Source organism: Accipiter gentilis, chromosome Z, assembly GCF_929443795.1.
Source record: "Accipiter gentilis chromosome Z, bAccGen1.1, whole genome shotgun sequence".
Taxonomy (NCBI): Eukaryota; Metazoa; Chordata; class Aves; order Accipitriformes; family Accipitridae; genus Astur; species Astur gentilis.
The window spans coordinates 56,694,637-56,707,240 of NC_064919.1; the positions used below are offsets into that span (position 1 = coordinate 56,694,637).

Genomic DNA, 12,604 nt, shown 5'->3' on the forward strand with positions numbered 1-12,604 from the left:
TGGTATTTTAATGAAATCTGAAAGTATCTCCTTTCAAAAGTGATACTGGAGTCAGCTGAGGACAGTTTTGTAGCTGTATTCACACAGTAACTCATTACACTGAAATAATCTATTTACTGGCATTATTAGACATCTGAAATGTTTTAAATGAGCAATACTCATGGTCACATGGGGGATGTGTTTTTCCATTAATCTGCTACATTGTACAAGATATTATTTGAGGACATAGTATCATCAGACTTAGTAGAGCCCTTATATTCCATTTTTACTGATAGCATTTCTGAGTGAATGACAATAGGCATTTTTCATCCACATTGCTATTATCAAGTGTACACTATTGATTTGGAAAGAAGTATCTAGTATATATTAAAAATTATCCTCAGTCTTAATTCTTTTTTATGGATTTTCCTATGTTGAAGCACAGACAAACCAGCTGGTATAGCTAACCTGCTTGCCTTAACACCTCATTTTGTGTTCTCCAGCTATCACTCTGAGACAAATATCGTGCGGTACCTGAAAAGATTAGAAAACAAAGATATTTCCCTTGTTCACAGCATGATTCCTTTGGTAGGTATTTATCAAACAGAGAAAAAAATTAGGTACTTATGTACATATTTATATATTTCAATAAATACTGACAAATGTGTTTGTATTTTTAGGGGTCCTGCACAATGAAGCTCAATAGTTCAGCTGAACTTACAGTAAGTTGCAATAACCCTGTCTTACTTGAGACCCACATGAGTAAACTATCTATCCAGTGTCATTGCAGAGAAGTAAAGACTGCTTTTGGTCTAGTACTGCAGCTGAGGACGCAGTTTCAGAAGTAGCTAAAGTCATTGGCTCCCTTCTCGCTAGGAAAAAAGCTCCAAAAAGCACAGTAGGAGTGCAACAACAGCAGGAGAGTGAGTGACTTTGAAGACTCCCTTCTGAAAAAAATAATGAACGTAATTTTTGGAATTTGGTATCACCATCCTGTTCCCTCATGTGGTGTTGCAGTACCTAACTTCTATCCACATTACAAATCTTACACTCAAATCCTCAGAAATATGGAGAGTCAGGTGGGACTAGCAATTCATGCTTCTTTGTCAGTTTGCTGTTTCTTAGGATAGCGCTCCTTTTGTCCAAGTGAGGAGCTGGAGTCTCTGGGTATCTTCATTTTTCTAGCTGGTAGCAAATGAAGCGGAGCATTAGTTAGGCTGTTTGGGTACCGAATTACTTTTTGACTCTGAATGAGCTTCCTCTGCTCTCTCCCTATTGGCTTCTCACTTTGATCTTTCACTAGGTTTCCTTTGTCCCCTTTCTCTCACTGCCTTCTCTATGTCTTCTCCCTTCACTGTTTTCTGTCTTCTATATTCTCTTCTAATTAAAATGGATAGCAACAAAACTGTGTGAAACAAACTGAGTGTTAGGTCACATTCCACAAACTCCTCCCTGTTTTCCCTGTAATCCCACAGCTTTATATAAGTGTAGGTGACCTAGAAGGAGAAACTAAGGATTTTTAAGTATCTTCTGAATGTTGAAAAAAAATGTTACTGGAAATCATAGAATCATAGAATCATTTAGGTTGGATAAGACCTTTAAGATCATCAAGTCCAATCATTAACCTAACACTGCCAAGTCCACCACTAAACCATGTCTGTAAGCACCACATCTACACATCTTTTAAATACCCCCAGGGATGGTGACTCAACCACCTCCCTGGGCAGCCTGTTCCAATGCTTGACACCCCTTTGGTGAATAAATTTTTCCCAATATCCAATCTAAATGTCCCCTGGCACAACTTGAGGCCATTTTCTCTTGTCCTGTTACTTGTTACCTGGGGGAAGAGACCAAAACCCACCTCACTACAACCTCCTTTCAGGTAGTTGTAGAGAGCGATAAGGTCTCCCTTGAGTCTCCTTTTCCCCAGGCTAAACAGCCCCAGTTCCCTCAGCCGCTCCTCGTAAGACTTACCCTCTAGACCCTTCACCAGCTTGGTTGCCCTTCTTTGGACAAACTCCAGCACCTCGTTGTCTTTCCTGTAGTGAGGGGCCCAAAACTGAACACAGACCTCAATATGCGGGCTCACCAGTGCCGAGTACAAAGGGACGATCACTTCCCTAGTCCTGCTGGCCACACTATTTCTGGTGTAAGCCAGGATGCTGTTGGCCTTCCTAGCCAGCTGTAGATCAACACCCCCAGGTCTTTCTCTGCCGGGCAGCTTTCTAGCCACTCTTCCGTCCCCAAGCCTGTAGCATTGCATGGGATTGTTGTGACCCAAGTGCAGGACCCAACACTTGGCCTTGTTGATCCTCATACAGTTGGCCTCAGGCCATCGATCCAGCCTGTCCGGATTGCTCTGTAGAGCCTTCCTGCCCTCAAGCAGATCAACGCTCCCGTCCAACTTGGTGTCATCTGCAAACTTACAGAGGGTGCACTTGATCCCCTTGTCCAGACCACTGATAAAGTTATTAAACAGAACTGGCCCCAAAACTGAGCCCTGCGGAACACCACTTGTGACCAGACACCAACTGGATTTCACTCCATTCACCACCGCTCTTTGGGCCCAACCATCCAGCCAGTTTTTTACCAGCAAAGAGTACACCCATCCAAGCCATAAGCAGCCAGTTTCTCCAGGAGAATGCTGTGGGAAACAATGTCAAAGGCTTTGCTGAAGTCTAGGTAGACAACATCCACAGCCTTTCCCTCACCCTCTAAGCAGGTCACCTTGTCATAGAAGGAAATCAAGTTCATCAAGCAGGACTTGCCTTTCAGAAACCCGTGCTGACTGGGCCTGATCACCTTGTTGTCCCATATGTGCCATGTGATGGTACTCAAGATGATCTGCTGCATAACCTTCCCCAGCACCAAGGTCAGACTGACAGGCCTGTAGTTCCCCAGATCCTCCTTCCATCCCTTATTCTAGATGGGTGTCACATTTGTGAACCTCCAGTCAACTGGGATCTCCCCAGTTAGCCAGGATTGCTGATAAATGATGGAAAGTGGCTTGGTGAGCACTTCCACCAGCTCCCTCAGTACCCTTGAGTGGATCCCATCTGGCCCCATAGACTTATGTCTGTCTAAGTGGTGTGGGAAGTCATTAACCATTTCCTCTGGGATTATGGGGACTTTGTTCTGCTCCCCATCCCTGTCTTCCAGCTCAGGGGGCTGGGTACCTGGAGTACAATTGGTTTTACCATTAAAGACTGCGGCAAAGAAGGCGTTAAGTACCTCACCCTTTTCCTCATCCTTTGTCACTATGTTCCCGCCCTCCCCACCCCCCCCCCCCCGCCCCTGCATCCAATAATGGATGGAGATTCTCCTTAGCTCTCTTTTGTTGCTAATGTATTTATAGAAACATTTTTTATTATCTTTTATGGCAGTAGCGAGATGAAGTTCTAGTTGGACTTTGGCCCTTCTAGTTTTCTCCCTGTGTAACCTCACAGCGTTCTTGTAGTCCTCCTGAGTTGCCTGCCCCTTCTTCCAAAGGTCATAAACTCTCCTAATTTTACCTGAGTTCCAGCCAAAGCTCTCTGTTCAGCCAGGCCACATCCTATAATGAGGCTGGGAACTTGTCTTGCTGCACAAGAATTGTTTGATTTTTATTTGAGCACAGGGCAGCTTCTTTCCTTCATAGAGTTCAACAACAAAACAGAGTTGTCTGCAGAATTTTTCCTTGCAGCACATTTTTTTTTTTTTAATAGCCTATTTCATGGAAAGAATTTGCCAACATCCACCCTTTTGTGCCCCTGGATCAAGCTCAAGGGTATCAGCAGCTTTTCAAGGATTTAGAGAAGGACCTATGTGAGATTACTGGCTATGACAAAATCTCCTTCCAACCAAACAGGTAGGAAATTTTTCCTGAACATTTGCTCCTTAATATGATTTCAATAACTTATCTCTAAAGAAAAAGTGCAAGACAAAAGTGAAAGAAGTTTCTAAAATAAAGAGAAGCCTTGAATGCCAGGTTATGGAGCAAGATTTGTTTTTTCAATACTGCAGAACCTTACTTTGTCTCATCTCTTCTAAAAGTTTAATGATTTGGTCTTTTCTATTATTTTAATGTTTTTTTTTCCCCCATGTTTTCCTTTCTATGAAGGCTGGTTTCTCCACCATTGCTTGCTTAAAATGGTGATGTTACTGATACCCTCCTATGAGCTAAAATGAAAGATTTGAAATAGGAATAAGCTGTATGAGCTGGCAACCATATAATTGTTGAAACTGCTATTTGATGCACTAGGTAATACTAGGTTTGATGGAGGAATGCTTAGGATCTGCATGCTCACTGAAATAGATAAAGCAGAGCTGAATGAGTACTGCTGCAGCCTATTTATGTCTGTTAGTAGTTTTGATATAAAATGAGTATCAAGGACTTACTTTACACTTAGGATGTCACCAAAAGAGTTCTTATGTTTCACTGCGTACACTTTACTATGCATTTCAGTATTAGTCTGCCTCTCTGTAGCCAAGCACACGGTCCCCTGCTAGGTGCAGAAATGAGGATCAACTCAGTCACCAAAAGGATTTAACATCATAATGTAAGCACATAAAATGGCATACCTTTTTTCATCTACTGTTTGCAAAAGAGGCAGGAGCTATTAATTAATGCTTGTCTATTTGTAATTTAACCCATGGGATGTGCTTCTTTTAAGTTGCTGACACTTGCCTAAAGTTATTGAGAAGGATTAGGGCTGGACAATTTTGAAGTTTCAGTAGAGAGCTGGCCCTTTCTGGTTTGTGTGCTTGTGTAACAGGGTTTGTATTCCTCTTGCAGTGGAGCCCAAGGAGAGTATGCAGGTTTGGCTGCAATCAAAGCTTATTTAAATGCAAAAGGAGAACGTCATAGAACTGTAAGTGTCAACACTCATGTGGGAAAGAGCTTTGGGTGGGAAGTGGAGAAAGAAGAGTTGATTGAGCAGCTGGGACTCACCTAGAGGGAAACTAGGTTGTGTATGCTCATCTGTGACAAGCTTTCTGTATTCCCTGCTTCCCTTATGGATCATGGGTACCATCCTAAAAGTCTTTCTTTCAGACAGTGGGAATGAGGAGTTAATTTTCTCCATTGCAGCCCATATGTTGCTGTGCTTTGGATTTGTGGTTAAAGCAGTGTTGGTAAGACAGGGATGTTTTGGCTATTGCTGAACAGTGCTTTCATAGTGTCACAGCTTTCTCTCTCTCCCACTCTGCCCTGCGCCCCCACCCCCCGTACTCCCCCAGAGAGGGGGCTGGGGGTGGGCAAGAGGTTGGGAGAGAGACAGGACAGCTGACCCAAACTGACCAAAGGGATATTTTATGCCATATAATGTCATGCTCAGCAGTAAAAGCTCAGGAAAAGGAGGACAAAGCAGGGAAGGTCATGGTTACAGCATTTTTCTTCCCGAGCAACCATTACATGTACTGAGGCCCAGCTTTCCAGGAAGTGGCTGGACATCTGCCTGGCCATGGGAAGTAATGAATTAATTCCTCTTCTTGCTTCTTTGCTTGTGTATGCGGCTTTCATTTTCTCTATTAAACTGCCATTCTCTCAGTCCAAGTCTTCTCACCTTAATTCTATTTACTCCTCATCCCATGGGAGATGGGAGTGAGTGAGCAGCTGCATGGGTGTTTGGCCACTGGCTGGGTCAACCCATCACAGTCCTTTTTACATCACAGTCCAGTGTGGGGCTTGAGGTAATGACAGTTTTGATCTGAGTATGTTAATTTGTTAATTGGCAGGCTCCTGGGTGGATCACAGAGCTTGTTTGCTTTACTCTGTATTAGAGTCTAGGGCTTTTTAATGGCTGCTTTTGGTTTTTGCTGTTTGCCGTGCTGCTTATCAATGTATTTCACTGTGCTTGGAAACATTTTGATAAAAGCAATGGCTGTATGCCTGGACTGGCATACGGCCCTGGCTGTGATGCCATTCCTGTGCTGCATGAGCTACCTTGTGGAGAGAACAAGGGATTACACCTCCCTCTTCTCCTCTGGGGTTGATGTGTCCAGCTCTGTTGCGTGGGCTCCTGAGTTTTTTGTACATCCTTGTGTAAGATGTTTGATCGTATTATCTAACATTGTTGGCTTGTTGTTGGGTGTGTGGAACCTGGTTTGGTCCTGGCATAAGAGGAAACAACTTGTTGCTGAGCTGACAGAGAAACGTGCCCTGAGGCAGTTGATCCCTGGGTGACAGGGTGTGTAGGAGGGTTTGGGCAGGTGCCTAGGGCTATTATCACCTCCTATAACCTGGAATTTTACACCTGAACAGGCATGCAATCCCATTGAATTGGCACACCACACTGGAAGGGTGCATTGCCTACCTCAGTGAGACCCAGCAGCTTCTAGTACTGTTCTGGGGCTTGACCTGTGCCTATTGAGCTTCTGTCTAGCACTGTCACAGCAGCAAGGGAAAGTGGGCCTCTACCTCTAAGGACATGATGGCTGATACAGGGACCCAAACCTCAACCACAGTGATTGCCCCAGTAGTAAAAAGGAAGCACTAGCAGTGGAGGTCAACAGAACTGTACCATCAATTAGTAAAGGAGGAGGAGGAGGAAGGGTCTGATCAGGAAGCCAGTCCTTTGGCAAGGAAACATAATGAGGAAGTGATAGAAGTCATCTAAGAGGCAGAACCACCCCATCCCTAACCCTGACAAAGCTCCAAAATGTGCAGAAAAATTACAGCTGCCAGCCACGCAAGCATATTGCTGCCTGGTTGCTCAAATGCTGGGATGTTGAAGGGGATAGCCAGTAATTGAGGGCAGAGAAGCCCAACAGCTGGGATCCCTTTTTAGGAACCAGGGAATCAACAAAGGAATCAGAAGACAGTTGACAATCTGCAACCTCTGGAGGTGGTTCCTGTTGAGTGTGAGGTGTCCTCTCAAGGGTGTTCTTGTCAATTACTGAGGCAATTAAACCCCTGCTGAGGAAGGTGTTCAGTATGTAAGAGAATTAGCAGTGGCAGAGGCAGTCTACAGTGACCTGGACAACAAACAGGTCTCCACAGATCTGCATGATGTCCAGTACACATGGGCCATGTAAAGAAGGTCTGTGGAAGATGCATCAGTGTCATATGCCAACTCACTGGTGATGACAGACTGGACACATCTTGAGATACCAACTGTGGAGAGACTGTCTTGCCGGTTCCAGGGTGTTTCAAAGATAATGCCTCCACTTCTTATCCCCACAGGAAGTGTCTTGGCTGTCAAGGGTACCCTATGGAGTCAGCCTCCCCCTGCCAGAGGGAAAGGGAGCCCCAAGCGCACACCATATAGCACCCTCTGGTTCTTCCTGCGTGGCTGGGGTAGGACACAAGGAACAGGGATAGTGCTCATCTCGAAGCAAGAAGCACGTATACCTGAACTGCAGGGGAAGACAGCCGCTAAGAGGCACCAACCAAGAAGGCTGCTGCACCAATTGCTGCCAAGACAGTGGAAAGCAACCAGCAGTCCCCCAGACACAGAAAAAGGGCTGAAAATGCCTCTCCTCCTGAGTTTGGTGAAGGGACTTGTGGTCTGATGCCACAGGAGTCAGAGTGAATACTACAACCAGGAGTAAAGGGTCCTTAACTCTGGCTAGGTGAAGAAGGGGATAACAAAGTTTAATGGACTGTATGGATTCAGTGGCCTCACAGATTGGATCCACAGGGGTATAAGGCTTTGGTGGATACTGGTACACAGTGTACCATAATGTTATCAGGGTAGAAGGGGGCGGGACCTATCTGCATTTGTGGAGTGACAGGGGGATGTCAACAGTCGTCCGTGTTGGAGGCTGAGGTGAGCCTAACATGGCACAAATGGCAGAAGCAACCTGTTGTGATGGCCTGGAGTCTCCATGTATCCTTGGAATAGACTGTCTCAGGAGAGGGTATTCAAGGACTGAAGAAGGTACTGATGGGCCTTTGGTGTAGCCACAGCAGACACAAAGAAGACTAAATAGCTGTCTACCTTGCCTGGCCTCTCCATTGTAGGGTTGCTGCATGACAAAGAACAGCAGGTGCTGGTTGCTACTGTGACAGTGCACCAGTGGTAGTATCGCACCAGCCAAGACTCCCTGGTTACTATTTGTAAGTTGATTCATCTATTGGAGAGCCAAGGAGTGATAAGCAAGACTTAATAACCCTTAAATAGTCCCATAAGGCCTGTGCAAAAATCTGACAGGGGGTGGAGGTTCATAGTGGACTATCATGGCCTGAACGAAGTGATGCCACCATTGGGTGCTGCTGTGTGGGACAAGCTAGAACTCAATATGAATAGGAGTCAAAGGTGGCCAAGCAGTATGGCACAAATGATATTGCCAAAGCATTTTTCTTTATCCCTTTAGTAGCAGAGCACCAGCCACAGTTTGCTTGCATGTGGTGGGGTGTCCAATACACCTGGAAATGACTGCCCCAGGGCTGGAGCACAGCCCTACCTACCTATGTCTTTGACTGATACGGACTGCACTGGAACAGGGTAAAGCCCCTGAACACTTGCAATACATGGATGATATCATTGTATGGGGCAACACAGCAGAGGAAACATTTGAGAAGGGGAAAAGAATAATCCAGGTCATTTGGAAAGCTGGTTTTGCTGTGAAACCAAAGAAAGGTAAACGGACCTGCACAAGGCATCCAGTTCTTGGGACTAAAAAAGCAAGATGAACGTCACACCCCTGGGGCTGCAATCAATAAGATAAAATCTATGTTCCTGCCAGCTAACAAGAAGAGAACACAGACTTGTCTAGGCATTGTGGATTACTGGAGAATGCATGTGTATGGCAGGTTACAGTCAGCTTGTGAGCTCTCTCTATTGAGTGATCCTAAAGAACTTTTTTGAGTGGGGCCCTGAGCAGCAACAGGCCTTTGAACAGATCAAAGAGGAGATAGTTCATGCGGTAGCCCTTGGGCCCATCTGGATGGGACCAGCTGTGAGAAACATACTCTACACTGCAGCTGGGGAGCACAGCCTCAACTGGAACCTCAAACAGAAAACATCTGGAGCAATGCAAGGTCAGCCTTTAGGGTTTTGGAGCTGGTTGTATTGAAGATCCAAGGCCCACTACACCCTGACTGAAAAAGAGGTACTAGTAGTGTACGAGGGGGGCTGAGCTGCTTCAGAAGTTGGTACAGAAGCACAGCTCCTCTTAAGCACCATGATTGCCTGTGCTGTACTGGATGTTCAAAGGACACTGCATAAAGTGGGTAGCATTGGTCATGCAACAGGCTTGGATGGGGAACCCCAGCTGCCTAGGAATCCTGAAAAAGATCATGGACTCATCAGAAGGCATAAATTTCAGACCATCACTCAAAGAGGCGACTCATGCAAAAGAAGTACCACCATATAATGAGTTATCAGAAGATGAAAAGCACTATGGTCTGCTTACCAGACCCTGTTGCATCGCAGGAAACCATCGGAAGTGGAAGGCTGCTGTGCAGAGTCCTACACAACAGGTAGTCAGCGCCATCAAAGGAGAAGGCAAGTTGAGCCAGTCTGAAGAAGCTGGCCCTAAAGACAGCTGAACAACAAAAGCCACCAGCACTTTATGTTAATACTGACTCATGAATGGTGGCAAATGCCCTGTGCATCACTTGAAACAGACCAACTGGCAGCACAGAAGTAAACCCTTCTGGACTGCTGCCTTCTGGCAAGGCATTGCTGCCCAGGTAGAAAGCATTACTGCAAAGGGATATGTCATACAGATGCTCACAAGCCCAAGGGCATCACCACTGAAGAACACCAGAACAATGAGCAGGTAGATCAGGCTGCCAGAATTGAAGTGACTCAGGTAGACCTGGTCTGGGAACTTAAGGATTAGTTATTCATAGCTCAGTGGGCCCATGAAACATCAGGAGATTTAGGGAGAGACCTAAAACCTACAGATGGGCTCGTGATCAATGGGCAGACCTAACAATTTAAGCCATCACACAGGCTAATCATGAATGTGAGACAGTGATTCAGATCTTCAGTGAGATGGATCTAGGCCCAGATGTCCATGCCTCAGAAGAAAATGGGCAATGACAGTTTTTTGCTTTTTCAAGGTGGTATGACACTCCCTCTCCAGCTTTTTCAGTTACAAGGGGAACAGGAACTGATTATCTAAAATTTATATTGCTTATAATGTCAGTTGGTTCAAGTATAGCCACTCCTGACAGAAGAAGCGGACAAGCCTCTGGTATGCCTTGGTAGCTACTCTTAAAAGTCTCAAGGTTCATCTAGTTCTTGTCCATTCAAACTGTTTCAAATAAATTTCTGTAGGATATATGGAGGTAACCTAGCTTCACAAGGGCGACAAAAACTGTAGCTGATTAATGCTAACCAGTTTTGATTCACTGAGGATCATCTTCAGTAGGTAATGCAAGTCTAAAGGCTTGATTTCTATTCTCTTCTATACTAACTACCTGAAACTTTGAACTCAAAGAGTCACTTCTCAGCTATACCATTGTAATCTGACAAAAGAGAGTTTTTGTAAACCTGAGAGGTGATACAACTGTAGTTAACGCCAAAGAGGAATCAGTTCTTACTAGTACATTATGTTTAATAGAATTTTGAATTCTAATTTTCTTTTAAAGAGAATTCTTTATTTTTACTTAATGGCAGGCAGTTATAGCTGAAAAATCTGAAAGTAATATTGTTCCTTTAGGTGCTTTCTGAACAAGCTGTGATGCCTGGAAGAAGGGCTGTGCTAATCGTAGGTTTTAGGTATAAGTTTGATTGGAAGTGAAATAGGTTGAAATACATAAATGTGAAAAGTTGGTGGTAGCAAGTTTCATTTTGGAGAGATGGTTGCATGTTTGTGATATAAGAATAGCCAGATTAAGCCAGACCAGAAGTCTGTCAATCCCAGCATCCAGATTTGGTGGTGTCTCATAGAAAAAAAAGTATCTACTTTAACTGACAGCTCACATCTGTCCGCTTTTTTGCCTGATCAATAACTTCTGTACCCAGCAGCTGCAGATGCAACTCAGCAAGACTGGGTGGCAATCTAGACTCACTTTATATTTCTGCTATGCAGCTAAAATGACTACAGATGTGCCACAGTGCTTCCCAGCACTGGGGCTGGAAACCCTGTGTTTCCTTTCATCACAGCTGCACAGTAAAACATTGACAGTTCACTGCAAGAAAAGGAAATATCCAGGTGCTGAGACAGTTGGGTTGGTTCCTTGAAATAGCTTTTAAAGTATTAACATTTGTCTCAGCATCTCTGTGGAATATGAGGTAGAGACCAGCAAGCAGTTTCTCATGAAAACAAAGCAGCTTACTGCTAGTTATTTAATGCAGCTAAGTTTAAGTAACTTACTTAATACACCTAGTTAACTTTATCCTTCCAAGGGAATTATAATAGCCAAATGTTTCAATATCCTCATTGAATAGAAGCAAAGGATTTTTTTAGACAATGTATATTTATTGTCTTTAGAAGGGGTGGAGTTGCTAGCAAATGTCTGGAAATATCCTGAGCTCCATTTTCCTAACTATTAGTAACAAGAACCTCATTTATTTAAGTAAAAGTACTTATTTTTTTTCTTTCTAAATTAACTGTATCGAGCATGTAAGTAGCTGTCTGAAACTTCTTAGCTATAGCCAAAATATTTCAGTCTAAATTTTTGTTCTGAATGGAATACAGAAGCAAATGCTTTGGAAGTCTGCTGAAGATGTAGTGGGAAGTTGGAATTAGATAGTTTTTCCTTTCATGTCATTGTTCATATGGAGACTGATTACTGTAAAAAAAAATTAGCCTTTAAAAAAAGAGGGGCGAGAGGAGAGGATTTTCAATGTGAGTCTCTTGAGATAATATTCTGGAACTTCAGACCTAAATATGATTTATGCAGCAAATGAAACTTTATTTTCGTAATGAGTATTTAGATGCTGATACTTGAATGGCTTTTCTTCAAAGAAAATTGAGTTGCATCCTCCAGTACAAGTGGAAATTTGTCCGTAAACATTCCCTCAGGATCCCCTTTGAAAAGTCTGGTAATGATTTGTAGCTGAGCATAGACCATAATGCTTTAAGACTTTTTAACCAGTTATACTTTAGCCCCTGCTTCTTTTTTTCTTCTAAGGTTTGCCTTATTCCTAAATCTGCTCATGGTACAAATCCAGCAAGTGCACAAATGGCGGGGATGAAGATTCAGCCAATTGAAGTGGATAAAAATGGAAGCATTGATATCTCCCATTTAAAAGCAATGGCGAGTATTTAATTATCTTTACTTCTCAAGGCAGGAATACTCCTTCTCCTCTACAGGTAATAGCGTTGGTAGCTGAATCAGACTTTTCTTTGAGAGAAAATAGGGCAATAATAGTGAATACATGCTTGAAAAGGATAAGTAATTCTTGCTTTTTTTGCTCACTCAGGCACTACCATGTGACACTTGTGAGATTTCCTTTAATTTGAGGATCTTTGGTGCAGGAGTGGCTCAGAGTGGTTTTCTACACAGTAGGGTCTTTTATAGCAGACCTTTTGGGTCTACATCTAGTATTTGAAATGAATGAAGCATGTTCATGAGTGTGAAGCATTTGAAACTGCACTTTAGCCTTTGCTTAGCGAAGTTCAAGCCCACCTCTGCTGGAGAAGGTGTTGCTAGGCAACTTTTTTCACTTTTTTGAGTAGACTGGCTGCAGGTGAATCTTGGGAATCCAAGGGATTAGCAGGACACATTTCCAAAAACACATATTCC

General features: G+C 43.7%; 1 protein-coding gene across 1 annotated transcript in view; it reads left to right on the forward strand.

Annotated features, from left to right (window-relative positions):
- GLDC (glycine decarboxylase) overlaps positions 1 to 12,604 on the forward strand; it is a 50,019-nt gene that overhangs the window by 28,507 nt on the left and 8,908 nt on the right. The window contains exons 13-17 of the mRNA XM_049794741.1: positions 483 to 567; positions 660 to 701; positions 3,684 to 3,826; positions 4,754 to 4,829; positions 11,990 to 12,115. Coding sequence (XP_049650698.1) covers positions 483 to 567; positions 660 to 701; positions 3,684 to 3,826; positions 4,754 to 4,829; positions 11,990 to 12,115 — 472 coding nt within the window. The remainder of the gene's footprint in view (positions 1 to 482; positions 568 to 659; positions 702 to 3,683; positions 3,827 to 4,753; positions 4,830 to 11,989; positions 12,116 to 12,604) is intronic.